Genomic DNA, 27,424 nt, shown 5'->3' with positions numbered 1-27,424 from the left:
GAATAGGTCATAAGTGATGCAATATGTGAGTTATAGTTACTGTAGGGCATGAGTTATAGTTACTTGAGTTAACTAGAACTGGTGAATTTCAGTGATTTTTTTTAATTTAAAAAGGTATATTTTAACCAATATTTTCACCTAGCTACAACGTTCCTTTAACCTTTAATTTTTTTCAGTGAATTGCTATGGTTTTTAAAGTAAAGTAAAATTGTATTACCATAGGAAATGCCAGCAACATGACGTGAATGGCCTCCAGCACAGGGTTGGTTGAAGCCGACCACCCTCTCCCCCAGGAGCAGCCAACCTCATGCCACACAGCCTTTGACTATGCTCAGTGTGTGTTAGGCCACAGAGCCTGGCCTCTGGTGGGATTGGGGCTGGGTTGTGCACAGAAAAAGTGGGCCTATTGGCTTTATGAAGGGGCAGCGTATCAAACTTTATAAAGCACACTTACTGTCTTTTTTTTTAAAAAATAAACAATAATTATAATAAAAAGTATGTGTAAGATATTTACACAGTGAAATGTTTAATAAAGGTGATTGTCATTAAAAAAAAAAGTTTTATTTAAAAAATAAAAATCAACATCTCGTTTAACCAGTTTTCAAGCTGCAAAGTGTAGCCATAGAAGCAACCACATGGGGACTCTGCACTCCAGCTGAAGAGCATAGAGCTCCAGCTAGAAGTGCCAGGCGGTCATGGATTTAATGACCCAGTAGACTTAGGACCTGATTTAGAGTTTGGCAGTTAGGGTTAGTCTGTCACATACGTGATGGAAATCCTGCCCAAATTATTATGATTCCATTATATCCTATGGAAATCGTAATACGATGGATGGGATGTCTGTCACTTTTGTGACTCAGTAGCCCGTTCGCTAAACTCTGAATGTGGCCCTTACTGTTTTTTTTTTTTATGTTGCTGTGGAACTGCTGCAGTCCCAACAGCCCCTCACAACAATAAGGGAAAGGCTTGGTGGTGCCCCTGTCCCTTAAAAGGTCTCCACCAGGATCCAAAAGACATTTTATTTAAAAAGCCCTTGTATTATGGGGTGCTCGTTGGAAAGGGATAAATGAGCAATTTATTTATTTATTGAAATTCTTAATGCCCACCAGGGACACCCACAAATTCTGTTTTTTGGGGCCTGCAGGTAGTGGCGCAGTGCCCCCAACACCCCGCAAACTCACTGTAAGAGGCCCTGTAGGCTGCACAGGAGGCGGGAACCATTTTTATTTTTTTATTTTTTCTTTATTATGGAATGTAAGTAAGGGGTATTAGCCCACTAGGGCGTTATATTAGCAGAGCAATGTTGTCAGCGGAATGACATTGTGTAAGTGGCCCACATCATTATTAATAGATGGAAATATAAGATCATTTAGGTACTGGAAGGTGGACTGTGAATGTGCACAAGAAAGTTTATTTATATTTAAGAACTGAAAACGGCATGTATTGAGGATTTATTGATATGTGAAATTAAGCAAAGTTACATGTTTGTTATGAATGTCTTTTATGTCTATGATTACGTAAGGTGTTTTCACAAGATGATGCATCACATGAGGGTACCTAAGGGTAAACAAAATGATGACATACAGGTTGATTAAGGCAGTTCCCTGCGGAAACGCGTTCTGTTCCCTGTAATGTGCTGATTTTGTAATAAACACGAGTAGCATGCTAACGGAGTGCCATTCCTTCATTTGGATGTTGAATGGAGTGAGGAAGCTTTAATGATAAACTTTTTTTTTTAAACTTTATTTTCTGTTCCACTCTCTGATCACTTGTAGTAGATCTTGCCCCTTCTCAACTCTGTCTTCTCCAAAGCCCAAGGACAGAGCAGAAATACTTTGTAATTCTGGCAGTGGCTCTAACTTTACTGTTGCCCACAGAGAGAAATCTCCAGTTAACTTTGGGTCTACATGACCTGCAACTGACAGGAAAGATGGTGCATCACAGTACCAGAGTATCACCTGCATTCTCCCGTTTCACTTCCATTTGTGGAGAGTGGTGCGAGGCAGGAGAAAGCAGGTGAAACAGAGGACCGGTATCAATAATTCCACAGCTCCAATCAGGTCTTTGGAGATGCAAATTTGTAGTTCAGGTGGGTGGACTGCATGGAATCGCCATACACACAAACTCAAAATTTAGTTCAGTACCACTAGAAGCGATAAGAAACATGCAAGTTAGTCCTATATTTATAAATAAATGAGTCAGATTTCTTGATGCATGTCATTTAACGGCCCTTATGAATTAACTAATTGATAGTGTAGGAAAGTGGCTCTTTTGTATGGTCACTCTCAAGTTTTTGGACTGATGCTTTTTCGACTGAGAGTGCACTGAGGCCTTCTAACAAAACCTCATTGCCAGTGCCCAGACCCAAAACGTGTATGGTACATTGGCAATACCCAATTGGCATAGGCGTACTTACCTTAAGTCCCTAGTATATGATATGCATGGCAGGTAACTTGGAGTGCAGCACTGAATATGCCACTGTGGGTGGTCACAGGTAAAATAAGTCTCCCAGTCCGCCACTGCAGATGGGAAGAGCAACTTGCCCAACTTTGCCATTTAAACCAATGGCAAAGTCAATCCTTCCTCTGCAATATGTGTAGGCCACTCCTGTGGCAGGCCTTTCAACTCCTAGGGTAAGATGCAGCATATTTCACAGGCAGAACATTTTCACATGTTCTGTCAGTAAAAAATGCAGAAACTGCAGTTTTTACTGCTGACAGACTTTGTCACCCCATTGCCGAGAACAGGGTTACACGCTGACCCTTCAGCTATGCCAACTCCTGAACGGTGCAACCAAAGTTCATATTACAAGATATCAAACAACTTGCTAATCCGGTCTTGATTCTGAAGTTGGAATGAATTTAACAAGTGGCACTGTGCAATGTTTAGAAAGTTACCACCTGCAATCTCCTGTGCCCTTAACACAAGAAGCCTGAGCCCAAGAAAGCTTTCTGCCCTTCTAGGGAGACAGGCTAACGAATCACAGGAAAACAGACAATAGGGGCTTGCACTGTAGAGGGGTATTACCTCCTTTCTGTAGGATGTTGGCCCAAAAAGGTGAACTTCAAAGTTGAAGCTGTCTTTGAGGAGCAAATGGGTCACACTAGCAAGAGGGGCAGCCCCATAGTTTAGATAGACAAGCTGGCCCCTGGGAACGAGAGAAGAAACCTATTGATAAACCTGTTTTTCAGAGGTTTGTAGCCCCCTTAGTAGCCACACCTCTGGGATGGGCTAGTAAGCTCTGGACACAGAGAGAGCGGTTCTGTCATGTTGGGAGTGGGCAGAATGGTGCATCTTGAGATGGCCAGATGCCTCACTTCCCAGGAAGTGGTCATCAGAAGGGAGGGAACCTGTAGGAAAGTACCATCTTGCCTGGCATGTTACCCCCATTTTTCACTGTATATATGTTGGTTTAGTTGTATGTGTCACTGGGACCCTGGTAACCCAGGGCCCCAGTGCTCATAAGTGTGCCTGAATGTGTTACCTGTGTAGTGACTAACTGTCTCACTGAGGCTCTGCTAATCAGAACCTCAGTGGTTATGCTCTCTCATTTCTTTCCAAATTGTCACTGACAGGCTAGTGACCATTTTTACCAATTTACATTGGCTTACTGGAACACCCTTATAATTCCCTAGTATATGGTACTAAGGTACCCAGGCTATTGGGGTTCCAGGAGATCCCTATGGGCTGCAGCATTTCTTTTGCCACCCATAGGGAGCTCTGACAATTCTTACACAGGCCTGCCACTGCAGCCTGAGTGAAATAACGTCCACGTTATTTCACAGCCATTTTACACTGCACTTAAGTAACTTATAAGTCACCTATATGTCTAACCTTTACCTGGTAAAGGTTAGGTGCTAAGTTACTTAGTGTGAGGGCACCCTGGCACTAGCCAAGGTGCCCCCACATTGTTCAGAGCCAATTCACTGAACTTTGTGAGTGCGGGGACACCATTACACGCGTGCACTACATATAGGTCACTACCTATATGTAGCTTCACCATGGTAACTCCGAATATGGCCATGTAACATGTCTATGATCATGGAATTGCCCCCTCTATGCCATCCTGGCATTGTTGGTACAATTCCATGATCCCAGTGGTCTGTAGCACAGACCCTGGTACTGCCAAACTGCCCTTCCTGGGGTTTCTCTGCAGCTGCTGCTGCTGCCAACCCCTCAGACAGGCAGCTGCCCTCCTGGGGTCCAGCCAGGCCTGGCCCAGGATGGCAGAACAAAGAACTTCCTCTGAGAGAGGGTGTAACACCCTCTCCCTTTGGAAAATGGTGTGAAGGCAGGGGAGGAGTAGCCTCCCCCAGCCTCTGGAAATGCTTTGTTGGGCACAGATGTGCCCAATTCTGCATAAGCCAGTCTACACCGGTTCAGGGACCCCTTAGCCCCTGCTCTGGCGCGAAACTGGACAAAGGAAAGGGGAGTGACCACTCCCCTGACCTGAACCTCCCCTGGGAGGTGTCCAGAGCTCCTCCAGTGTGCTCCAGACCTCTGCCATCTTGGAAACAGAGGTGCTGCTGGCACACTGGACTGCTCTGAGTGGCCAGTGCCACCAGGTGACATCAGAGACTCCTGCTGATAGGCTCCTTCAGGTGTTAGTAGCCTTTCCTCTCTCCTAGGTAGCCAAACCCTCTTTTCTGGCTATTTAGGGTCTCTGTCTCTGGGGAAACTTCAGATAACGAATGCATGAGCTCAGCCGAGTTCCTCTGCATCTCCCTCTTCACCTTCTGATAAGGAATCGACCGCTGACCGCGCTGGAAGCCTGCAAACCTGCAACATAGTAGCAAAGACGACTACTGGAACTCTGCAACGCTGATCCTGCCGCCTTCTCGACTGTTTTCCTGCTTGTGCATGCTGTGGGGGTAGTCTGCCTCCTCTCTGCACCAGAAGCTCCGAAGAAATCTCCCGTGGGTCGACGGAATCTTCCCCCTGCAACCGCAGGCACCAAAAAGCTGCATTACCGGTCCCTTGGGTCTCCTCTCAGCCCGACGAGCGAGGTCCCTCGAATCCAGCGACACCGTCCAAGTGACCCCCACAGTCCAGTGACTCTTCAGCCCAAGTTTGGTGGAGGTAAGTCCTTGCCTCACCTCGCTGGGCTGCATTGCTGGGAACCGCGACTTTGCAAGCTACTCCGGCCCCTGTGCACTTCCGGCGGAAATCCTTCGTGCACAGCCAAGCCTGGGTCCACGGCACTCTAACCTGCATTGCACGACTTTCTAAGTTGGTCTCCGGCGACGTGGGACTCCTTTGTGCAACTTCGGCGAGCACCGTTTCACGCATCCTCGTAGTGCCTGTTTCTGGCACTTCTCCGGGTGCTACCTGCTTCAGTGAGGGCTCTTTGTCTTGCTCGACGTCCCCTCTCTCTGCAGGTCCAATTTGCGACCTCCTGGTCCCTCCTGGGCCCCAGCAGCGTCCAAAAACGCCAAACGCACAATTTGCGTGTAGCAAGGCTTGTTGGCGTCCATCCGGCGGGAAAACACTTCTGCACGACTCTCCAAGGCGTGGGGGATCTATCCTCCAAAGGGGAAGTCTCTAGCCCTTGTCGTTCCTGCAGTATTCACAGTTCTTCAGCCTAGTAAGAGCTTCTTTGCACCAACCGCTGGCATTTCTTGGGCATCTGCCCATCTCCGAGCTGCTTCTGACTTTTGGACTTGGTCCCCTTGTTCCACAGGTACCCTCAGTCAGGAATCCATCGTTGTTGCATTGCTGATTTGTGTTTTCCTTGCATTTTCCCTCTAACACGACTATTTTGTCCTTAGGGGAACTTTAGTGCACTTTGCACTCACTTTTCAGGGTCTTGGGGAGGGTTATTTTGCTAACTCTCACTATTGTCTAATAGTCCCAGCGACCCTCTACAAGGGCACATAGGTTTGGGGTCCATTCGTGGTTCGCATTCCACTTTTGGAGTATATGGTTTGTGTTGCCCCTATCCCTATGTTTCCCCATTGCATCCTATTGTAACTATACATTGTTTGCACTGTTTTCTAAGACTATACTGCATATTTTTGCTATTGTGTATATATATCTTGTGTATATTTCCTATCCTCTCACTGAGGGTACACTCTAAGATACTTTGGCATATTGTCATAAAAATAAAGTACCTTTATTTTTAGTATAACTGTGTATTGTGTTTTCTTATGATATTGTGCATATGACACTAAGTGGTACTGTAGTAGCTTCACACGTCTCCTAGTTCAGCCTAAGCTGCTCTGCTAAGCTACCATTATCTATCAGCCTAAGCTGCTAGACACCCTATACACTAATAAGGGATAACTGGGCCTGGTGCAAGGTGCAAGTACCCCTTGGTACTCACTACAAGCCAGTCCAGCCTCCTACAGAACCTAGTAGCCCATTGGCTACTGACTGTGTCTAAACTGAGGGCACTTTTTAAACATAAATAGGGCAACCCTCGCACCCAGAACTCAACTGGACAGGAAGAAGAACTAAAGAAGGAATCCTCTGTTGCACTGTGGAAAAGGCAAAGAAAGACTGCAGTGGTGTGGACTGCACTTACTGAGCCTTGTGACTAGCATAGAAAAGGGACTGTGCCTGTTGTGTCCTGCTCATAAAGAAGATATCTCAGGAGCCCAGCCAAAGCATATAGACTCCAAGGGTCGATTAACTGATCTCCTGTTCAAAGCACAAGGCCACAACAGCCAAGAAGTGTGCAGGGCAAGCTGATAGACCAGAATCTTCAGATTGCTGCCAACCCCTGCCGGGCAGCCCCAGAGACCAGCATCCGATGCTCAAAGTTGCACCCAAATTCACAGATCTTGGGAGAGCCGTTTGAGTGCAGACTGGGCACTCAGAAGCTGAGTTATCACCCAGGGAAAGATTTGGCTGTGACCACAATACCGGGAGGCTAGTAGTGGCACCTGGACTTCCATCAGCCCCCAGAGGACTTCAAGGGACATCAACCCTGCACCAGGAATGCCTCACTCCCTTCGTGGACCAAGGAATAGCAGCGGGAAGACCCTTGTTGACAATCACATACACAGCATTCTTCATCTCTTGCATCAGGACCACGCCATTGGAATCCATTGCAAAGGAGATAAAGTACATGGAACTGCCTGGAGACTGGTTCATTTGCGGAGGTAACTAGTTTTGTGGACCTTGCTAGTTCCCTTGACTGGCTCCCTAGTGAAGATGGGTGCCTAAAATGACTCTAAGTGACCGCAATACAACTATTCCATATTTGTGATGAAAACATTTCTAAGTGTCAAATTTGTTCAATTTACAAATGCTCGTTTGTGGTCAAGTGAAATGCTTAGATTTACAATATCTTGTAAATGCTATATTTCTGGAATTCTCAGGGGGATCTTTTTTGTTGTGGTGTCTAAAAATACATAAAAACACAGTATATCTCTAAAAATTGGAGTTGGATCTTGAGTGCCTTGTTGATTTCTTCTTCAATTGTTTTGGTACTGTTTAAATGATTTACACTTGTTCCTCTGGGTGAGCCTTGCTGCCCAGAGTCACAGCTCTGCAGGGTTGAGTTCAAGGTTTGAAAAATGAAACATACTGATCCTAAAGGGATTGGTAATTGTATTACACGGCGAGGTGGCACAACCACACCATATAATACACCCTATTTTCTCACAGATTAAAAAAAGAATGATCTTGAACATACGAGTGCGAACACAGAGGCTATGCAAAAAGGCTTGCTGCCTGCCAGAGATAAAAGGGACAAAAAACAAACGTAATTAAACAGATGAACAATGGATAAAGGCTTATTGACATACCAAAGTGATAGCTCTCTGGGAAAGACAAAGGATATTCTTCAGGGGGAACAACTAACCACAACAAAACACAAAATGTACTTTACAGAATAGATCGAAACAAAGTCTACAAATATCCAACATGAGAATTACACCTTAATACGTTTATTGTATAGACAGTATTTTAATGCAAAGTTCTGGGAAAGAGTAGTCAAATTAAAGCCACTCTGAAACATTACCTACCACTGCACCCTAGATCTAGCTTGTTGACACATGAAACAATGATATTACTATACAAACTAAAGCTTCAAGGGCTTGTTTTGCTATTGACAAAATTGTGTTTGGTATTGGGATAGGTGTTGACTTTTGCATCCAATCTAGCAGACAGGATAACAGGGTTAATATGCTCTCCTATATCATAATAAAAAGACGTGCATAATTCGGGTCCATCTCATTCAAAATGTAACTCTATAAAACACATTTTTACATGCTATAATAAGTATAGTTTTTTCCTGAGACTGCAATATTGTCTCTTGAATGCACACCAATAATATGTGCTGCAATACATTCTGCATTTACGCAAAAAGGGCAGACCTTAAACCGATAGGAGCCTTGGTGATTAGCATTAATTCAGAAACAATGGTTCTCATTAGTATAATTCTTTAAAAAATTCCAATAATCAGTGAAATCACAGCATGCAAATGAATGTAAACATTACTTCATATTGTAACATAAGACCACTTCTCTTGATTTCACATAAGGATAAGTCTATATCCTAGTATACTCACCAAAAAGGATTGTCCAATTATTATCCAAACAAGTGTGTAAAATGTGTTCCTAGTGCAGAAAACAGAAAAACCAAAACCAAGTAGTAGTAAAGGAAAAAAAGTGACGACGATGTAACACTGTCCATGCTTAAAATAAAAAAAACAGTTTGAGATCCTTAATGGTGCAATAATTGAAAGGAAGTTTATTTGTTATTCAGTTGTCAAAACCCAAGGTAGAGTGGTCTCAGCAAGTCATTATCAATATAGGAAAACTGTAAAAAAAAAAACTGCCTATGAGTTTAATAGAAAAGAAAACTCCCCATGACTGATAAGAATATATATATACTCATTAGGGCAATCATGACATACTAAGGCAAAAATAGACAAACAAAATCATTTTTATTTTGAACAAAATTATCGTAGATGATAAAAGTTAATACAAAATCACTTTTCTTCTCCCTATGTTTATACATTTATTTGCTACATATATTTATAATCCATACCAGAGTAGAAATGCAAACAGGCCACAGACACATTAGCTAAAAAATCATTAATCATACAAACACATACACTCACCATCATACCTGACCATACTCACAAATCTCACATCATTAAAACCAACCACGTCAAGGGTCAGTATGCTGTGGTCACTAGGAAATCATATGCATCCTCATAAGACTTAGCTAATTAAGTTCACAGTATTGAATGAATATAGATGGTATACATCAAAAAATATACATCAAATTAACTCCTGATACAAAAAGGAATTTACAGTCTTTTTTTCAATCTAGATAACACCTAATGATAATGGAAAGAGTGGTGCTCCTGTCCCCATGTTGCGTCGATGAGTGTTTCGATGAAGCCACACAGCAGGAGTCACCTTCTTCAGGGCGTAATAATATGACATGACGAAATTCTGATGAAAGCTGTGGCCTAGTGATATCTAATACACACAAAAATAAACATAATCATAATAACTCCTAATTGCTCAGTTGGCAAGCCTCATCATGCTCTAAGAAGGAAACACCTAAAGTCCAAAGATAATAACTACTCACAAATTTAAAAACCGGAAGGAAGAAACTCGTGTACCATGTAAGAAATTGAACCAAGTGCAAAGAAATAAGAAAAACCATATACTAAATCCATCAGTGCTGAATAGTAAAACGTGTGTATAATAAGTAAATCGTCCCATGGTTCTACAACAAGAAAGTCAAAACTTACCTGCCTATCAGTATGCCAACAAGACACACACTCAAAAGGGTTAAATGGTGCAATTTCAGTCCACCTAGACCTCTATAAAGAGAATACAGAATAAATTAGGCCTAATAATGAGAGGACCAGGCTAAGAATCCATAAAAATAACTACACCACAAGGAGAACCTTCCCCTTATAAGTTGAGACATAAAGCAAACAAGTAATATTTGACTGATAAATCCACTAATTGAAAGTAACAATTCCTAATTCACAAAACAAGATATTCGGGCCCAAATCCTAAAAGAAAACAAATGTGTAAGCAACATTAAGATTGAGAGCAACCCTCTCAATTCCAGCACTCAGAGAGGCCTCTATCAGTACTAGAATATCTTGTTTTGTGAATATGGAATTTGTTTCTTCGATTAGTGGATTCATCAGTCAAAGGTTACTTGTTGGCTTATGTCACAACTTATAAGGGTAGGTTCTCTTTGCGGTTTATTTATTTTTATAGATTCCGAGCAAGGTCCTCTAGTTAATAGGTCTAATTTATTTTATTTTTTTATTTATTTTGTATTCTCTCTATAGATGTCTGAGTGGACTGAGAGTGCCCCACTGAACTCTTTTGAGTGTGCGTCTTGTTGGCATACTGATAAGCAGGGACGTTTTCACTTGCTTGGTGTAGAACACTAGGGTGAGTTACTTATTATACACTTTTTTACTATTCAGCACTGGTGTGTTTGGTATATGGTTTCTCTTACTTCTTTGCACTTGGTTCATCTCCCCACATGGTACACGATTTTCTTCCTCCTGGGGTTTCAATTTGGGAGTAGTTATTATCTTTAGACTTTAGGTGTTTCCTCTTTGGAGCATGCTGAAGCTTGCCAATTGAGCAATTAGGAGTTATGTTTAAGTTTATTTTTTGTGTGCATTAGATATTGCTGGGCCACAGTTTTGATCAGACATTTTGTCACGTCATTATTACATCTTGAAGAAGGTGGCTCCCGTTGTTCGGCTGCACCGAAACGCGCGTCAGTGCAGCACGAGGACAGGAGAATCACTCTTTGCATTACCATTAGGTGTAATTGAGATGGAAAAAGGACTACAAATGCCACTGTGTATCCGGGGTTAATCTGGTATATGGATGCAGATAATTTCCTAGTGACCTCAGCACACTGTTCCCTCTTAGCGTGGTTGGTTTTAATGGTGTGAGATTTGTGAGTATGGTCAGTTATGATGGTGAGGTATGTGTGTTTGTATGATGAATAATTCTTAGCTAATGTGTCTGTGGCTTGTTTGCTTTTTACCGCTTGTATGGATTATAAATATTTATAGCAAATAAATGTATGAATATAGGGAGAAGAAAAGTGATTTTGTATAAAGTTGATCATCTACTATAATTTTGCTCAAAATAAAAATAATTTTGTTTGTCCAATTTTGCCTTGGCATATCCTGGTTGCTTCACTGAGTATATATATCCTTATCAGTCATTAGGAGTTTTCTTTCCTTTTAAACCCAGAGGCAGTTTTTTACAGTTTTTTTTGGTTTTCCCTGGTTGCTACCTATGTTGCATTAGCCTTTCAGGGACCCTCTTTGTTTTCTTCAATATCAATATAGGGACATCTGTGGTGGCCTTACGCCTCTATAAAATTGGAAGCTGGTCTAGAGGTGTAGCAGCAAAATGTGGGTACCTACCAGTGGCAGTCAAAAAGGGAATAACATACTTACTCAGAGGTTTGAGTAACAAACCCTGGGTGCCTTTTAGAGATTTCGGGCCTCATTTTGAGTTTGGCAGATGGGAAAGCCTGTCCGCCAAACTCTCGAAAGAGTGGCCACTGCCATAGTGGCGACCACCCAAGCGGACCTATTAGGTATTTCCCACTGGACTGTCGGGTGGAAACCACAGTTGCCACCTGTCAGCCCTAACGGGAAACAGGTGGCAACACTGTCTCCAGTTCGAAATCAAGCCGGTGGCAATGCTGTTGCCTGCAGGGTGCGCCAGCATCCTCACAATGTTTACTGTCTGCACAGCAGACAGTGAACACTGCGAGGGTGCTGGGCAGGGGAACCCCTGCACTGCCCATGCCAAGTGCATGGGCAGTGCAGGAGCCCCTCTGAAGCCCCCTGCACCTGTTCTCTGCCAACCTTTTCTTGGCGGTGAAACCGCCATGAAAAGGCCGGCGGAGAACAAGGTCATAGTCTGCAGGGCAGCGCTGCATGCAGCACTGCCCTGGCAGATTATGACCTCCACCTGTCTTCAATCCATTGGGAGCAGCGATCCTGGCAGAGACGGCAGAAACCCTGACGGTCTGACTGCCACAGACTTAAGGTGGTGGTCGGACCGCCAGAGCAACATTGGTCCTGACCACCACCATGAGGCTGGCAGGTCTAAGACCGCCAGCCTCGTAATGAGGCCCTTAATCTGCAACATGTTTTAAACCTCTCAATGGGTGCTGCTTCGCTGGGAAAGAACAAGCTCCAAAGTATGAGCCCGAGATATAGCGACTCCAATTGGTATGTTATTAAAGGATTAATATCTTCATCCCGTCTTGAGCAGTGCAGAAGCACTGGCCAACACTGTCTTCTGGAATCAATTAAAATGTTAGAGATAACAACAGATGTCCTTATATTGATAATGTCCTGATGAGACCATGTACCTAGGTGAGGGCTGAAACGTTAACAACTGAATAGCAAACAAACTTTATTTCAATTACTGAACCATTAAGGATCGCAAATAGTTGTTTGATGTAAACACACAAAGCTTTACAAAATTCTCTCTTTTTGTCTTTACTACAGCTTGATTGTGGCTTTACCGTCTTCTGCCCTGGGAACACATTTCACACACTTCTTTGTATAACAATTGGACAAAGTTTTTTGGCTAAAATTCTAGGATAAAGACTCATTCTTATGTCAAATCAAGAGTGTTGGCCTTATGTTTCAATATGAACGTACATGGTTAATTGCGTACAATGATTTCACTGATTATTGGAATTTGCTTATGAATGATACCAATAAAAAACATTGTAATTAACTGCAAAGTATTCTGCTTGAGTCAATCATTTGTTTATTTGGATCAGAAAAAACATGCAACATTACTGAGAATATAAAACAGTACAATATATACACACACAAATGCATGAATTACAGCAGTCCTAACTTGAAGAATTAATTATGCACATTTCCGCATGCTCAAATTAGCAATAAATTGCAAGCTCTGGGAGAACTGTAAAGTGTTAGTTAGGAATGTATGCAATGTAAGCATGTTTTAAAATGTGCATCATTCACTAACAATTATGTCACCAATCCACATAACGATTCCATGACAAAAAAAAACTGTTAGCCTCACAAAATGGTAGAGGTGGATATATAATCAATTGCCTCATTTAATGACCTGGGGACACTATTTCTGAAAGTACGAAGCATCCATCTTTCCTATTATTATAGGAATATATGTGGCTAAAAAATCTAAATCGAATTTGCAACTCACATACAGCCCCAAAGATATCCATGAACGACGACAAAAATCCCACCACGAAACACGATTGATAAGGGATAGCACCCATGATCTGAACTTTGTTCAAAGAGACTTCAAAGCTGTTGGATATGGAAATGGCATGTGTGGTTCTTTAACTTTTAAAATGTTATGTTTATAAGCGAAATATTCTGCCCCTACTGGCCATAACATCGTTCTATTTCCAAATGAATTGTGAATTGCTTGTACATAAGAGTATCTAATATAAAGTAGCTGTGGTATCGGCTGTTGCCCACCCTAAATCACTATCCGCAGAGTTAATCGATGATATTCTAAATTGCGATTAACCTAAATTACCTAGCTACTCTCTGAGATCATTAGCCCAATCGTCACCCCTCAGAAACATCGGAAGGTAAGGTCAGGCAAAGCAATTTAAGATGAAGTTGAGATAGAACATCAACAAAGTTTTCTGTTGCTAAACGGATAAGTTCCTGTTCTCTCATAAAATAATACGACTGCTCCTTTCCTTTGTAATAGAAGACTATCAATATATTGGCTGCTAGTGAGTATATTGTGAGTAGTAAGTCTGCAAGTTATAACTATACAGAGACTTCATACAACAGTAATCAGTAAAAGTTTAATAGTCCAAATGCGACAGTATCAATTTGGTATGGCCAAGAGCCCTAATATTTCACTCCTTTTTTGAGGCTTTATGGAGGCTCAAACATCAGAATAAGTATGGACCAATAAAGAGTATTGCAATAATATGCCAAATCTTCAACAGTCACACTTATATCCCCTCAGACATGTGAAAGAAAAGTAGCACTAACAAAAGGTATCTTGAAGAAGGAGTAACAATGCTGTACATGAAGCTCAATTAGAGGAAGGCTGGAGTTTTATTTGCCTTTAGTGACGTGTGAGTTACGTCATGCTGAGGTGAGCTGCCCAGCAAGATAATCATTGTGCTGGCTGGTTCCATCTTAAACACCAACACAGTGTAATACTGGAAGCCTTTCTGGCAGGAAAAAAAGGAATTGGTCTATATGCACTTTCTCTGATGGGCCTACAGTTTTTGCACCATTACTTGTGCCTTCATGCATGCATGCATGCATAAGAGAGTTGGTGTATGTGGCACCTCTAACATGTTTGGAAAAATCATCAATGCAAATAATAAATTAAAGAAGGCTGGCGGCAAACCACAATCCAGGTGTGCTGTTACTTTAATATTCTCCTTGAAAGTATCTAGCACAAGTGCTAATCTAGATATTTTGTAGTAGGTCCGACAACCAGGCTCCCACGTTTGCTAATTTAAAATATTAACCAGCGGACATCAATACACTTGTCAAAAACAGATTTAAAATCCAAAAAGCTAAAAATAGGGAGTCTATTTTTAGGGATGAATGTATGTAGGATTGTGGAGCAACCTGTGTTAAAGGGGCTCTTTTGATTTATATTGGCAGGCATCTACAATACAGGAAGACTGATTACCTGTTGGTGACTTTTGGTCACTCTGCAAGTGGCAAGAAGGCTACCACTATGATCCTCGGGAGATGGATCAAGTCCACGGTCGTTATGGCATGGCAGGAAAATGTCTCATATCTTACTATCCAGGGGAGACGTACAGGAGGGATAGACACTTCTTGGGCAGAACTGCAGGGAATATTGATTCGAGAACTATGTAGGGCAACTATCTAGGCTTCAGAACATACTTTTGTTAGGCATTATCATCTTAATTCTGTCTCAGATTCTCAGCTGAAATTGGGGACAGTTGTATTGTGTTCACCATCATAAAATGTGGTTGTTTGCATTTGTTTTGACTTTCCACTTGCATTAAAACTTGCTGTATTACATAGTCAGGTCTGCTTAGTAAGGTTTGTGCCTTGTCAAAGTACTTCAGCTTTGGCATACCTCATTTTGTAATGACTAGGCCAAGGGTGAGGGACTTGGGGGAAATGCCCCCGTTACTAACCAGTAACCTTCATTACCCTTACTCTATCTTGTTTTTGTCACAGTCATAACTTACCATCCACACTCCTCCCCTGCACACCTTTGACAATGGGCAAGAGAAGCCAGAAATGTCAGCCCAATTAATTTCACACAAGTTGGGTTGGTGGGGCTAACATTCAAGGATGGAGATCGCTGGTAAGTAACGGGGGGCATTAAATGTGGTCGAGGCTAACAAATAAAATTAAAACAACATACTTTCGGAGGGCACCTGTTCCCCCACAGCTAGTTTTCAACTAGAAAATATGTGCTCACGTGACTACGCACTCTGATCCTCACAAGCAACAGCTTACGTTGGACTTAAAGACAGAGAGATCCTAGGAGAACCAGACGGCTGTTAAAGGAAGGATTCCAATTAGGAAAGGCTTGCTTGTCTATATAAGGTATCGAGTGGACCCTGACCTCTTCAACTCCTTCGGTTGGCTCCTCACTGGCCTGCTGACCCGCGCGCACCTGAATATCTGACTAGTTTCTTCTTTTAGGGTACGTGCTCCTCCTCCGCACCAAGCAGCTGTTGCCATAGACGCTGGCCCGAATGGGATCTCGTAGCAATACCAAGGCCAGTCATTGGCAGCCGGTGCATAGCAACCAATAGAGCAACCAGATTGTTGTAATCATGGACACTGAAAAGGGGCAAGCGACTTAGAATGCCGGTGCGATCGTCTGCCATGTTGGAATGACGGTAGCCTATCCGAAAAATAGCGAAATTCAGAGATTACTGCCAAATGTAAAAGCAGAGTTTTATATATACTTCCTAAAGCGATGAATTAAATATAACACTCTTCAAATGCACTTGTGTTGCATAGAGTTTATCGTTTTCTTCTTCAGTTAAAAGTAACGTGGAGCCGCAGCACCTTCCCAAGATGTCCGTGAGAATGTGTCTGAGCGAGTCGTGTGAGAATACATGTAGCCGCCTGTCAGCTCTTTCTGTGCTGCTGCGCCATGCTGAGCTTACGTTTCAAGCTCAGCTGCAGGTCGCCTTGCTTGCTATGTACACAACCAAGCAAGGGGTTCCGGTGTGTTGACTGAGGTAACGTTTTATCTCATTGTCTACCATTCAAGCCATAGCAGTGGTCATGGCGGATTTAAAGGTGAAACAAGAGTCGACGGACCAAGCTGCTATAGAGAACAGGTGATTAAGAAAGATGCTCACACATTTTGGCAAAAATAGTTTTGTTGGCTAGGTCTTTGCATTTTTGCACCTCCCGTACAGCTTTTTAAACATCTTTTTGTATTGTTTTCAGTTTGCACTGTACCATACAAATACATGTACCTTATGCGTTTATATGCTTACGTACAGGTCTGTAATTGTAAATGTACTTGTATAGCGCTTACGAACCCTGACGAGGCATTGAAACGCTTTTTCGGCAAGTATCACGCTACACCGTTACCTAAGATTACCGTAACCCAGTTTGTAAAAGTTTTTTATTTTTTTTCTTATGCATTGATTGTGTTAGGGTTGTGCTCTTGATTTCATGTGTGTTTAGTTGAGTTTGGAGTAAGGGTAGAACAATAGGGATGGGGTTGAAAAGGGGTGTTTGGAGTAGGGACAAATTGACAGGAATAGATTTGTAAAGGGTCAGTAGTAGGTTTTTTGTAGTGATCGCGCATCTTTGTTAGTTGGATGGGATAACAAAAGGAGGGGTGAAAGTTTGAGAAGAAAAGAAGAATGTTTTGGAATTGAGAAGAATGTTTGGAATTGATAGCAGTCAGAAAGGTTGAGAAGAGGCAGAGGTGGGAGGAATGGTAAGGATGAGATGTAAGTTTGTATGTATATATACATGCACACAATGTTTTGCAAAGTTAAACTTGATTAAACCTATGTCTAGAGATTGTATGACCTAAATAATCTACAGTCTGCATAGCAATGCAACACTTGTCTTTTTTTATGGTTAACCCTGTTTTCTTGAGTGCCGTTATAACTTCCCTCAAAGAGTTATTGTGATTGGCTGCTGAATCACCATAAATTAATTTTTATCATTGCACTTTTGTAAAAAAAAATTATCCCTTCCAAAGCTTGTTGCATAACTCTTTGGAATACAGCAGCTGCCGACGCATGGTTAAATGGCATCCTGCAATACCTGAGGGCTCCAAATGGAGTTATAAATGAAGTTAAGGATTCAGAATCTTGATGCAACTCTATTTGGTGGTACGCTGAAGAGAGGTCAATGACACTAAAGTGTTTGGCCTCTCTAATTACACTGATCATTTAATTTATTCTAGGAACAGGAAATCTAACCACCCAAATATTAGCGTTAAGGTCTCTTGGCCAGCACAAAGGAGACAACCCCTCCCTCCTGATTATTGGGTGATCACACTCAGGCCTATTCATGTGGAACTTTAGGTGGGTTTGATGATTCCTTGATTTGCCAGTTTTTTTAACTCCTTCTATAGAGGTTCACACATCAAATGAGCAATTGGTCTTACCTTGTGTATTACTGGTACAGCATTGTTTTTTAATGTAATTTTATATTGAAAGTTCTTAAGATGGTTTAACTTATCAGTAAACACTTCTGGAAATTCTTTGCACAGTGTCACATTCACCTTTCCCTCATCCGTAGTTAATACAGGTACCCAACTATTAGGATGAAGCTTGATCCCCATGTCTTTCTGATAATCCTAGCCTAATAAATTGGACCTCCTCTTTATTAGGTACATTTTTCCCATAACAGAACGATATTTAAAAATTATTCCTACTAATGTTATAGGCTCTTTATTGTATCCCCCAGGTTCAATATCCCATTGAAGAATAACATACTTCTTTTCTTTGAATATCTCTTGGAAACTATCATAATCAATCGGAGTGTATGAAGAACATGAATCAGCGTAAACTCTAAACATTTCTTCATCTAGTGTTAAATCACATGTTGGAAAATTATCCCCATTACCTGTTACTCTGCTTACTACTTGAAATACAGATTCATTTTCACCTTCTCCCAGTTCTTCAACCACATGCACATTGTTTCTTTCTTCGTTTAAATTTCTACATACCCTTACTTTTAGTGCCCCTTATTGTTACATTTCCTACATACAACAGAGCACGCAGAACAACTTGAAATATTAGCTAGATGGTTGTAGTTTCCACAGCGTTAACATTTCAGCCTCCTTTTTTTCTGTGTTTTTTTTTTTTTCTTCTAGAATTTAGGGTCATTTGTTTTTCTATCCCCAACTTCACCCACTTGCTCCTCCTTACAGGAGCGGTCTTTTACTACCTGGTGTTGTCTGAATTGCTGCTCTGCTTTATTTCTCTAATGCACTCTGAAGTAGGTTCTATACTTTTAGCTATCTCCAAAGCCTCCTTTAAGTCCAGATTCCCAGCCAGTAGCTTTTCCTGTATTTTGCGATTGTTTGTGCAACAAACTAGTTGGTCCCTAATCAGGGAATCGCATAAGAACCCAAAATCACATATTCTAGCCAACCCTCTCAATACTGCAATATAGCTAGATACTTTTTAATTCTTCCCTTATACTCTACAGACAAAAACTTGTCTTTCGAACACAATAGTCACTCTTTGACCAAAATGTTTCTCCTGGCCCTCTTCACTGTCTTCTTCACTTTCAGACTCTGGTAAGTTTTCATTAACTTTCCTCTCTTGAATGCCTAAATTATGTAGCAATATATGTTGTTTCCTTAAGGGAGAGAATGTTTATCCTCCAATTGAATAAGATACGACATTAACAATATTTTCCCATTCTTTCTAGGGTATTATTGGGTTACCCACCTCATCTAAAAAAGGTGGGGCTGCGCCATATTTGCTGTCATGTTAACAAGTATAAACAGAAAATCAGGTGTGAATACTAAATTGAAACTGTACAGCGTATATGTAATGTACTGCAGCTATATTACCAATCCTGAAATTATACTAACAACACTTAACAATAGTTAATATACAGTACTCTCCAGTCCACAATTTTTTAAAGTTATGTATTCAACTAAACAGTTAAATCTCCTTCTGGGAACTACAGACAGGAACGCTCTGGGGTTCACTTATATTTTGGTAACTTCAAGCTGTGCCAGATAAAGCAGAACAGACCAAAAATATGGAAACAATAATTAGCCAGCTGTGCCAATCAGGGTGACACGCTTAAGGTAGCATGTAAAACTGTAGAGTAGACTACATGTTGACCCTGTCGGCGTAGCAGGGACCTAATGCAGGATACTCCACTTGAACTCAGAAGAAGCAGTAAAATTAACCGCTGTGCCTATCAGCGGGGCAGGCGCCTAATACAGGATACTGCAGTTTAACTCCGAAGAAGCAGAAAAATGAACAGCTGTGCCTGTCAGCATTCTTTATGTAGATGGGGTGATGTTAAGCTGTGCCTGTCAGATAAAATACTACTGTATGAGATAGATCAATCCTGTTATGGTTGAGGCAGTGAAGCATGCACTACTAGCAGGGAACATTAGATGCCACTGTTTGTTTAAAAAGCCAGAACACTGGAGACAATCTTGGTAGGTAAACAAATGCCTTTCAATGTTGAACAGAAAATGCACAAATAGGAAAAATAATTTTTACGAGGTGAGTACATTACAGTTGTTATCTCATGTGGCGAACGCCTCTTTCCAGTAGAAAAGCATGTGGAATAAATAATAGAATTAATATATTTCCTTCTTAAGTGCTGAAGTCCCACTTCTTTAACCAGGGACAGTCAGTCCCGAGCACGCTTTAAAAAAAATTCTAAATCCTGCACAGCACTGAATAAAAAATACAGAAAACCATTCCCCTCGCCTCCAAGAGGATGGTGGTGATGATCGTCTCGCCACCCCGGCAGGAGATTAGGAAGAAGTGGCTATAATAAATAGGGGAAAAGGCTGTTGATGCTGTCCCCTACACAGCAAATCAACACCAATATTGTAATTTATTAAATTTACTCCAATGAAGGATTGAAAGGAGTGTTAATTGACAAAGCAATGTCAGCCTCTCATCCACATCTGCTGTTGATGACATAACCTCAGAACCAAGTCAACTGTCACATCAAGGGTTAATGGAATGTTGATAAGTAAAAACTAAGAGGACAAGGCAAATGTGGGAGAGGAAGGAATAGTACATTTGTTTATATTTATTTACACAGATAGATATAACATCTGCTAACGCGCCATGGAATCCTAGCTATTATCAATACTGAATAGTGGATTCTGCGCTAGAGGACGATGGATCGAAGCAACATAGGTTTGAGGGAATGCACCAATGGGAGGTGTGAGGATCATTAACATTAATAACATTCAATATTACAAAGCTTCAGTCAATAACTACACCAGTTTAATAAGAAGAAGTTATAGATTTATTTCCCTAAATTAATAACCCTAATGTCATGAAAATAACTCTTAAATACAAATGTTAAGCATATTATAAGATCAATAGCGGTTGGTTAAAGTGATGTATATATCTCAATTTGATTAATAAAATCAAACAAATTATCTCCAAAAGAATCACACTTATGAATAATACAAAAACTGGCAATAATGGCAAAGTATACATTAGTACAGCATCAAATGATCTCAAAACAAAACCTGAGCATTTCAAGATTAATTCCCTTACTAACCACAAATTAGCATCAGCATGTTGGGCTTCATGTGAAAAGAATTTAGTAACACAAATTTAGAAAACTTCTAAGCTTGATTATAATATAAAAAGCTATCAACGTGAAGCAATAAAATCATTAGTTGCGGCTGGTACCTGGAAAGCAAAAGAGACACAATTTACATTTAATAACATACATTACCACAAAGGTAGTAACAGGAAATGGTCTGCTTCAGCTTGAGGACATGATCAGTCATGTCATCAGATTTGGGCCTAACAACAGCTTGTCTTGAACCATCAGACTCGAACCTCGTCTGCTCTGGAAATCTAAAATCTCCCTCTCTCAAGAAGTCTCTCTCAGATAATTCTACCCAGGTTGTTATACTAAACTCTAATAAACTCCTGATTGGTCAGTCTAGGGGGTGGTTTCTTTTCAGCCAATCGACAACTAAATTGATGACCTAAAACTCAACAGATACGCTAACTATAACATTTTCTTCCACAGTATCCTTGCTTCTTCCGTCTCGTCTGTAACTCCATTGTCTCATTGCCTCTCATGTATCTTGTTCTCAGGAAGAAACTTATACAGTTTCCTTTTACTTCCATCCTCGAGGAAAGACCAGATATTAGTAACCTTTTCAAACAATAGGACATTTCAACTTGTGCAGTGCTTGGTTAATACACAACATTGTAAGACATAACGCTGCAGCCCATAAGGGGTAGCTGCGGGTACATCTACACAAACTTCGAAAACACTTTAATGAAAGCTCTGAATCATAGAAAATAACCACAGCGTCTGAATATAATATTGCTTAGCCAAGAACAGAAAAACAAACATTTCAAAAGTTACTCATTTTACACGTTAGAAATAGCTCAAAGAACGGAGTACATGGCAGTCCATGTTTTAGAGATTGAGCGACAGGAACAGAATATGGAATTTACTGTCAATCGCAACATGCTGTGGGAGTGAACACAATGAAAAGAATTATGCATAAACATTGAGAACTGGAGTAACTGAAGATCACAGATTTGGGTTAATGGGGTACCAAAGGGTTTGGAAGATTTGACAACCTTGATCTTTTGGATTCAGTCTCATTCAGATCACCTTTCTGAAGTCAAAAGAGGACAACTCAAGTTGAGGCTTAACAATTGATACAGCACATAGTTAAAATGTTTAAATGTTTGCACTGCTTTAAATACAGCATCTGTCAATTTGAAAATTACCAAGTTCCATGCCCAGGGCGAAGTAGCCTTCTCACCTTGCTAGGATTTTGACATCTCTTTTATCTGTTAGCTTTGTTAAGCACAAAATGCAAACAAATCTTCTGAAGGAATAGGAGGAACTTGCTGAAGAATGAGTGGTTGCCTCTTACAAAATGTTCAAGTAGTCTAAAGGAAGTCTCAAATTACATTTAAATCATTCAGGAGCCAGATGTTCTAGCTCACCATTTAAACGCTGGGATTAAAGTTTCTTCCTAGCATCCTGGAAAAGAGCTCAAATCTGCAAGGCAATCTCTAGAGGATTTCATAAGTCTCTGGCCATTGCAAGATGGAGGGTGTTTTTCTCTGTTGCACTTTAATGTTTAATTTTCTGCGGTAAATAAAAAGAGGAAAGGCACATGGAAGTGTCCGACCAGGTGACCAAAAGGGTTTCCGAGTTCCTGGGGACAGAGCCTCAGCGTTACATAGTTTCTACCAAGTTGAGGAGGTGTGTTTGTGAGGCCACTCCACTCACCAAAGACTTCTCCAAGACTGTCGATGACTGATTTATCCTATTCCTAGAATGTTCTACTTAACTTTCCTAGCTGATATGGTGGAACTGTGTTGGTGAAGGATAAAAACATGAACACGTTGCCAGTGATGATCTCCACATCTGCCCCCTCCTCCCCCTTCCTTAGGCCATGCAGATGGGTGCTAACAATGGTAGGAGAGGAGAGCTTTTTTGTTGCAGGTTCCAACATTGCAGTGTATAATTGATTATTATGTTCTTGAACAATAGTATACAATAATAATCTTGAGTACAACACATGACAAGCGACAAGTAAAACCTAATCTTAAATGTTGTATGGATCTCAGTGCTCCTGACCTTTTGAAGTAGTGGTTGTTGAATGATCCTAAATTGTATGTTCATTGTGTGTATAGAATGGGGGAGCGGGGAAGAGAGAGACTGGAATGCAATAGTATGGGCTTAGTGACACCACTGTAGCATCTTATGTTTTGTAATATGGATGGGAGAATTTGTGTAAGGCTGATACACTGTAATCCCACAGAACTTTAGTAGCATTGCATTTGGAAAAAAGTAAGAGGGGGAAAGCCTGATATTCACCCTGGGAGAATAGGAATTACTCTCGCTAATGGCATTCTCTCTACAGCCACTTTCCATGCAGAAAAAGCTTGCAAGGGGAAAGAGGTAAGATGAGCTGCTGCTGCTTTTAAAAAAAAAAATCCTGTTCCAGATGCTGGGGAATATTGTGGGCTTCAGTCTCTCCCTTCAGCTTGAAACATCTGTTCTGAGACCTGTTCAAAGGCTTTTAGTTGCACTCTTCAACTTGTATGCCTGTTATATTGAGATGTGGGACTTGATTTGTGATCTTCAAGCTCCTGCCCTTGGAGGGAGTTAGAAGAGTTCAAGAGAGTGGGACATGGCAGACCTTAGTGACGGACCAAACAGAGCTGTGGATGCCGGCAGAAGTTAGCCGTATACCTCTTAAACATTGCTTGTGTCTGGAGAGTGAAAGAGTCTCGAACAAAGTAATGCATTGCCTAAATGTAAGCGATTCAGTTAAGCAGTCAAAACTGAAGGAACATCTTGCTTAGGCTTGTATATCCAACTGCTTACTTTGCCTCTTCACCCACCATCTACCAAATATGTTAGAAGAATTCCTCAGGACTAACGTATTTGCACATTCAATGGTTGATCGAGCATACTCTGCAGCATCAACCTGAAAGACTCGTATATGTTGGATCTATTTTCAGTATTGTCCCACTTAAATTTTTTTAGGTCTTCACATACAAGAAAAATACGTAACCAACCAAAATACATTTCACACCTCATTAAGGCACTGTCAGCTACAGCCTTCAAGTACACCCTGCTGTTATTCTTCCTGCTCCCTAAAAATATTTAAATATCAAATGATTAGGTCTGGTGTAACGGAAATTCTTGAATATTTTCTAAGAAAAATAACACAAATTATCTTTTTGGTAAACCTGGCGTGGATACTGAAGCTGTTCCCTTTTAGTGTTATAATATTGTTGTTTCGTTTGTTTTTGACACCCCAGACACTATCTCAGAGGAGGTGCTCTGAACTACGGGCTACTACCAACAGTAAACTCAGGAGTTCATAGCAGAAAATGGTTTCCCTTGGCCCTCTCCACCATTTGTTGGAGTTAGGGGGTTAAGTCACAGTTCACACTCGGCAATGTTACCAAATCCATGGCCTAGGCAAACCTAAGTTGAAGATAGATAATCATTTACTTCAGCTAATTGTTAAATGCAATAAAGGAGGGGGTAAAGACTCTACTCGGAAACTGGGTGATACCATTATATGTGAAATCAGTGAGCTAGGGCATACAGAGAGGGCAACAAGCAGGGGTGTCCACCACTCCCTTCAATTCAGTGGTGGAGAACCTGACCAGCATGCTTTATAAGGGATAGAGAAATGAACTCGTATGGTCTCCTTATACATAGCTTATGTCTTCTTGTATGGGAAGAGCCAAGGGCCGTGGATGCTCTAAGTGTTTGAGTCTGGAATATTATCGGAGCTTCACGTCAATTTTCAGAAGTCTGCGTTATATCCCTCTGTCTGACAAATGGAAGGCTTACGTATGTAAGCACTGAGCCCATCACTGAGGCCATTTATTACTAGGCCACCAAAGCTGATTAAATCTTTTTCTGAGAACTGGAAAACAAAGTGCCAGTTTTGCCTGAATTACTTGGCAATTCTTTTCAATTGTAGCATTACTGACCAAAGACAGAATAGCTATTTCCGTTCATTAGCTTGCATGCTTCATGTTGTGTATCTAAAAACCTCAATATTTATAAAACAATGATGTTTTACTACAATAAGACTTTCAAAGATGGACCCTGATGGTTGCCTTTTATAGACTGAAATTGGTGCATGGGTGTGTGGGCTTGGAAGCTCAATACTTTCAGAAATATAACTGGTTGGTCCTATTTCAGTAGACAGCATTAAGGTGGGCCAAAACAGACGTAGAGTTAACCACATTGTCCACTAAGATGATTAAACTCGGTGTATTCTTAGTAAAACGTCTTCACTTTCTGGGGGACATAAAATTATGTGCTGCCAGTTGCATTTGTTAAGACAAGCATCAGGTCCATGTTTTCACGTACATATTAACAATATATCATATAAAGTGAACACAAGCAAAACAAATCGAGCCAATCGGACGTATTTATTTCACTGATCATGAGAATTACGCATTCATCCACTGTGTGGCATGCAGCAACCCCCTCCAAATAAACTGGGCCTGTTCCTACAGCATAAGGCGCCACAGACAACATAGATAAACAATATATGTTAGAGAAATGTGTTATCATGCGCCAAATGTACTGCAGGCCCCGTAGTTGTGGCCCTATAGGCTCATGTTCGAAAACACTCTATCACTTCACTCCACAAATCTGACAATGGGCATCCACGCAGCCCGCTTTCCTACTATTACCTCAGTGCCTCTTTCTCTGCCATAGTTCATAATTCAACAGCCCTTTTCCATCAACCATTACTCTCCTTCCAGGTAACTGCCACCAGATGTTTGGCCAATGCAAATGCGGTATCCTGTAGTTTATTACCCACTTTTTTAGGCTTGGGACGACAGAAGAATCCACCCAATAGACACATTTCAGGCTTACATTTGATCTTTCTGTCCAGGGTCCTTCCTAGATACCGAGTTATTTGGGTCCATTATGCATTAATTTGGGAGCAACCCCAAACCGTGTTGAAAAGTCTGCATTTAGCGATATAACCCAAATACAAGGTCTAGCCTCATCTCTGGGGATTCTCCCACTTTTATGGAGGGGAGCTAAGTTTGATGCAGAAAGTTAAATTAGATGTATTTCAGTCTAGCGTTTCTGAACACATTTTGGGTGTAGGCAATTATTTTTCCCTTTTCGTTATCCTGTATCTCTTGTCTTGGATTTGTCTCTCCCATATAGTTGAATTACATTTTGGGTCTGCCATTTTAAATGTCCCACAAAGTGTATTTGGAAAGATAGCAACAGTACCTCTTCCCAAATAATACGCATCCCAGCAGCTCATTCAGGGCTATAGATAACAGAAATGGACCACTGTTGACTAAATGACTGTCAACATTTGAATATGTCTTTTTATGAACAGAGAAAATGGAAAAACATGAGTTTAGGAGTGAGAAAGGACTAGTTTGCAGAATCTATATATATTTTTATTTTTTTTGCATAATGCTAATCTGGTTCATTGATCCACCCTTTACACAATATGCAAGGGTCTGTTTATGCTTAGGGTTTCCAGGGCACCATATTTCCACTCCTTGGCTTATTTCTTACAAGTTATGTTTGGCGATTTATCAGTCCTGATATTTTAATGGATGCATCCAGTGCTGAGTACCTGGACACATTGTCAGATGAAACCTTAGAAGTGGCAATTTAGTGCTCAGTCGACAGGTAATAAGGTCACAACCGGTGTAAGGGGCACTCAGAGTTGCTGACTACCTTTTGAAAGGGAAGCTGGAGCCAACCCATGTTGTGAGCGGTCTTCCATTATAGTCCCCTCAGTGGACTAGATACTAGAATCGAGCTAAAGGGGTCATCCTGCCCTTTCCGGCACCCATGCGACACCCGAAAGTGTAGAGAGAAATTCTATTTTCCTTTCCTCACACTCACCTGTTGCCCCTGAAGAGCAGGTCACTCTTGATCCAAAAAGCCAGGGTCTTGAGGGAACATGCACACAGTCAACCTAATCCCTGTCCAAGGGCATCAAAATGCAGCCACTGATCCCTCAAAGAAGCAGACTGACCACACTTCCCCCGGGGAGCCTAATCTGCCATCAGCGGAGGGGTTTGTTTCTTTTCCTAATAAAAAGAGGCATTTAATTATGCCCTGATAGCTATAATCTCATAATTAGGACTGGTTTAACTATCACGTTCAGCTTAACTGCAGTATTGATTTCAATCCAAAGAAACTTGTGAAAACATTTACAGTTGCCCTTTTGCAAAGGAATCTGTCTAAAAGGGGATGTTTTCGCTTTAGTTAAGGGTGGGAGAAAAGAGAGGTCAAATCAGCTTTGCGCTGTTGTCATCACCTGTGCTTGACTTGAGTTCCCATGTTGTAGGAAGTTGGCTCTGTATGTGCTATTTCAAAGTAAGGAATAGCATGCACAGAGTCCAAGGGTTCCCCTTAGAGGTAAAATAGTGGTAAAAAGAGATAATACTAATGCTCTATTTTGTGGTAGTGTGGTCGAGCAGTAGGCTTATCCAAGGAGTAGTGTTAAGCATTTGTTGTACATACACATAGACAATAAATGAGGTACACACACTCAGAGACAAATCCAGCCAATAGGTTTTTGTATAGAAAAATATCTTTTCTTAGTTTATTTTAAGAACCACAGGTTCAAATTCTACATGTAATATCTCATTCGAAAGGTATTGCAGGTAAGTACTTTAGGAACTTCAAATCATAAAAATTGCATGTATACTTTTCAAGTTATTGACAAATAGCTGTTTTAAAAGTGGACACTTAGTGCAATTTTCACAG

General features: G+C 41.1%; 2 protein-coding genes across 4 annotated transcripts in view; one reads left to right on the top strand and one right to left on the bottom strand.

The window, feature by feature from the left end:
* The window catches only part of DZANK1 (double zinc ribbon and ankyrin repeat domains 1), a 741,684-nt gene extending 725,986 nt beyond the window's left edge, over nucleotides 1-15,698 (bottom strand). Inside the window, exon 1 of one of the 3 annotated variants that reach the window (XM_069234738.1) lies at nucleotides 15,615-15,698. The gene's annotated coding sequence lies outside the window, so the exon portion shown is untranslated. Of the gene's footprint in view, nucleotides 1-15,563 lie in introns of all 3 variants that reach the window. The other 2 variants (XM_069234737.1, XM_069234736.1) reach the window with 2 other exon arrangements.
* A 371-nt stretch (nucleotides 15,699-16,069) lies between these two features.
* The window catches only part of POLR3F (RNA polymerase III subunit F), a 188,302-nt gene continuing 176,947 nt past the window's right edge, over nucleotides 16,070-27,424 (top strand). Inside the window, exon 1 of the mRNA XM_069234734.1 lies at nucleotides 16,070-16,293. Coding sequence (XP_069090835.1) covers nucleotides 16,238-16,293 — 56 coding nt within the window. The 5' untranslated portion in view covers nucleotides 16,070-16,237. The remainder of the gene's footprint in view (nucleotides 16,294-27,424) is intronic.

The sequence above is a fragment of the Pleurodeles waltl genome, chromosome 5 (assembly GCF_031143425.1).
Source record: "Pleurodeles waltl isolate 20211129_DDA chromosome 5, aPleWal1.hap1.20221129, whole genome shotgun sequence".
Classification (NCBI taxonomy): domain Eukaryota; kingdom Metazoa; phylum Chordata; class Amphibia; order Caudata; family Salamandridae; genus Pleurodeles; species Pleurodeles waltl.
This window is presented reverse-complemented; position numbering and strand designations above follow the sequence as displayed.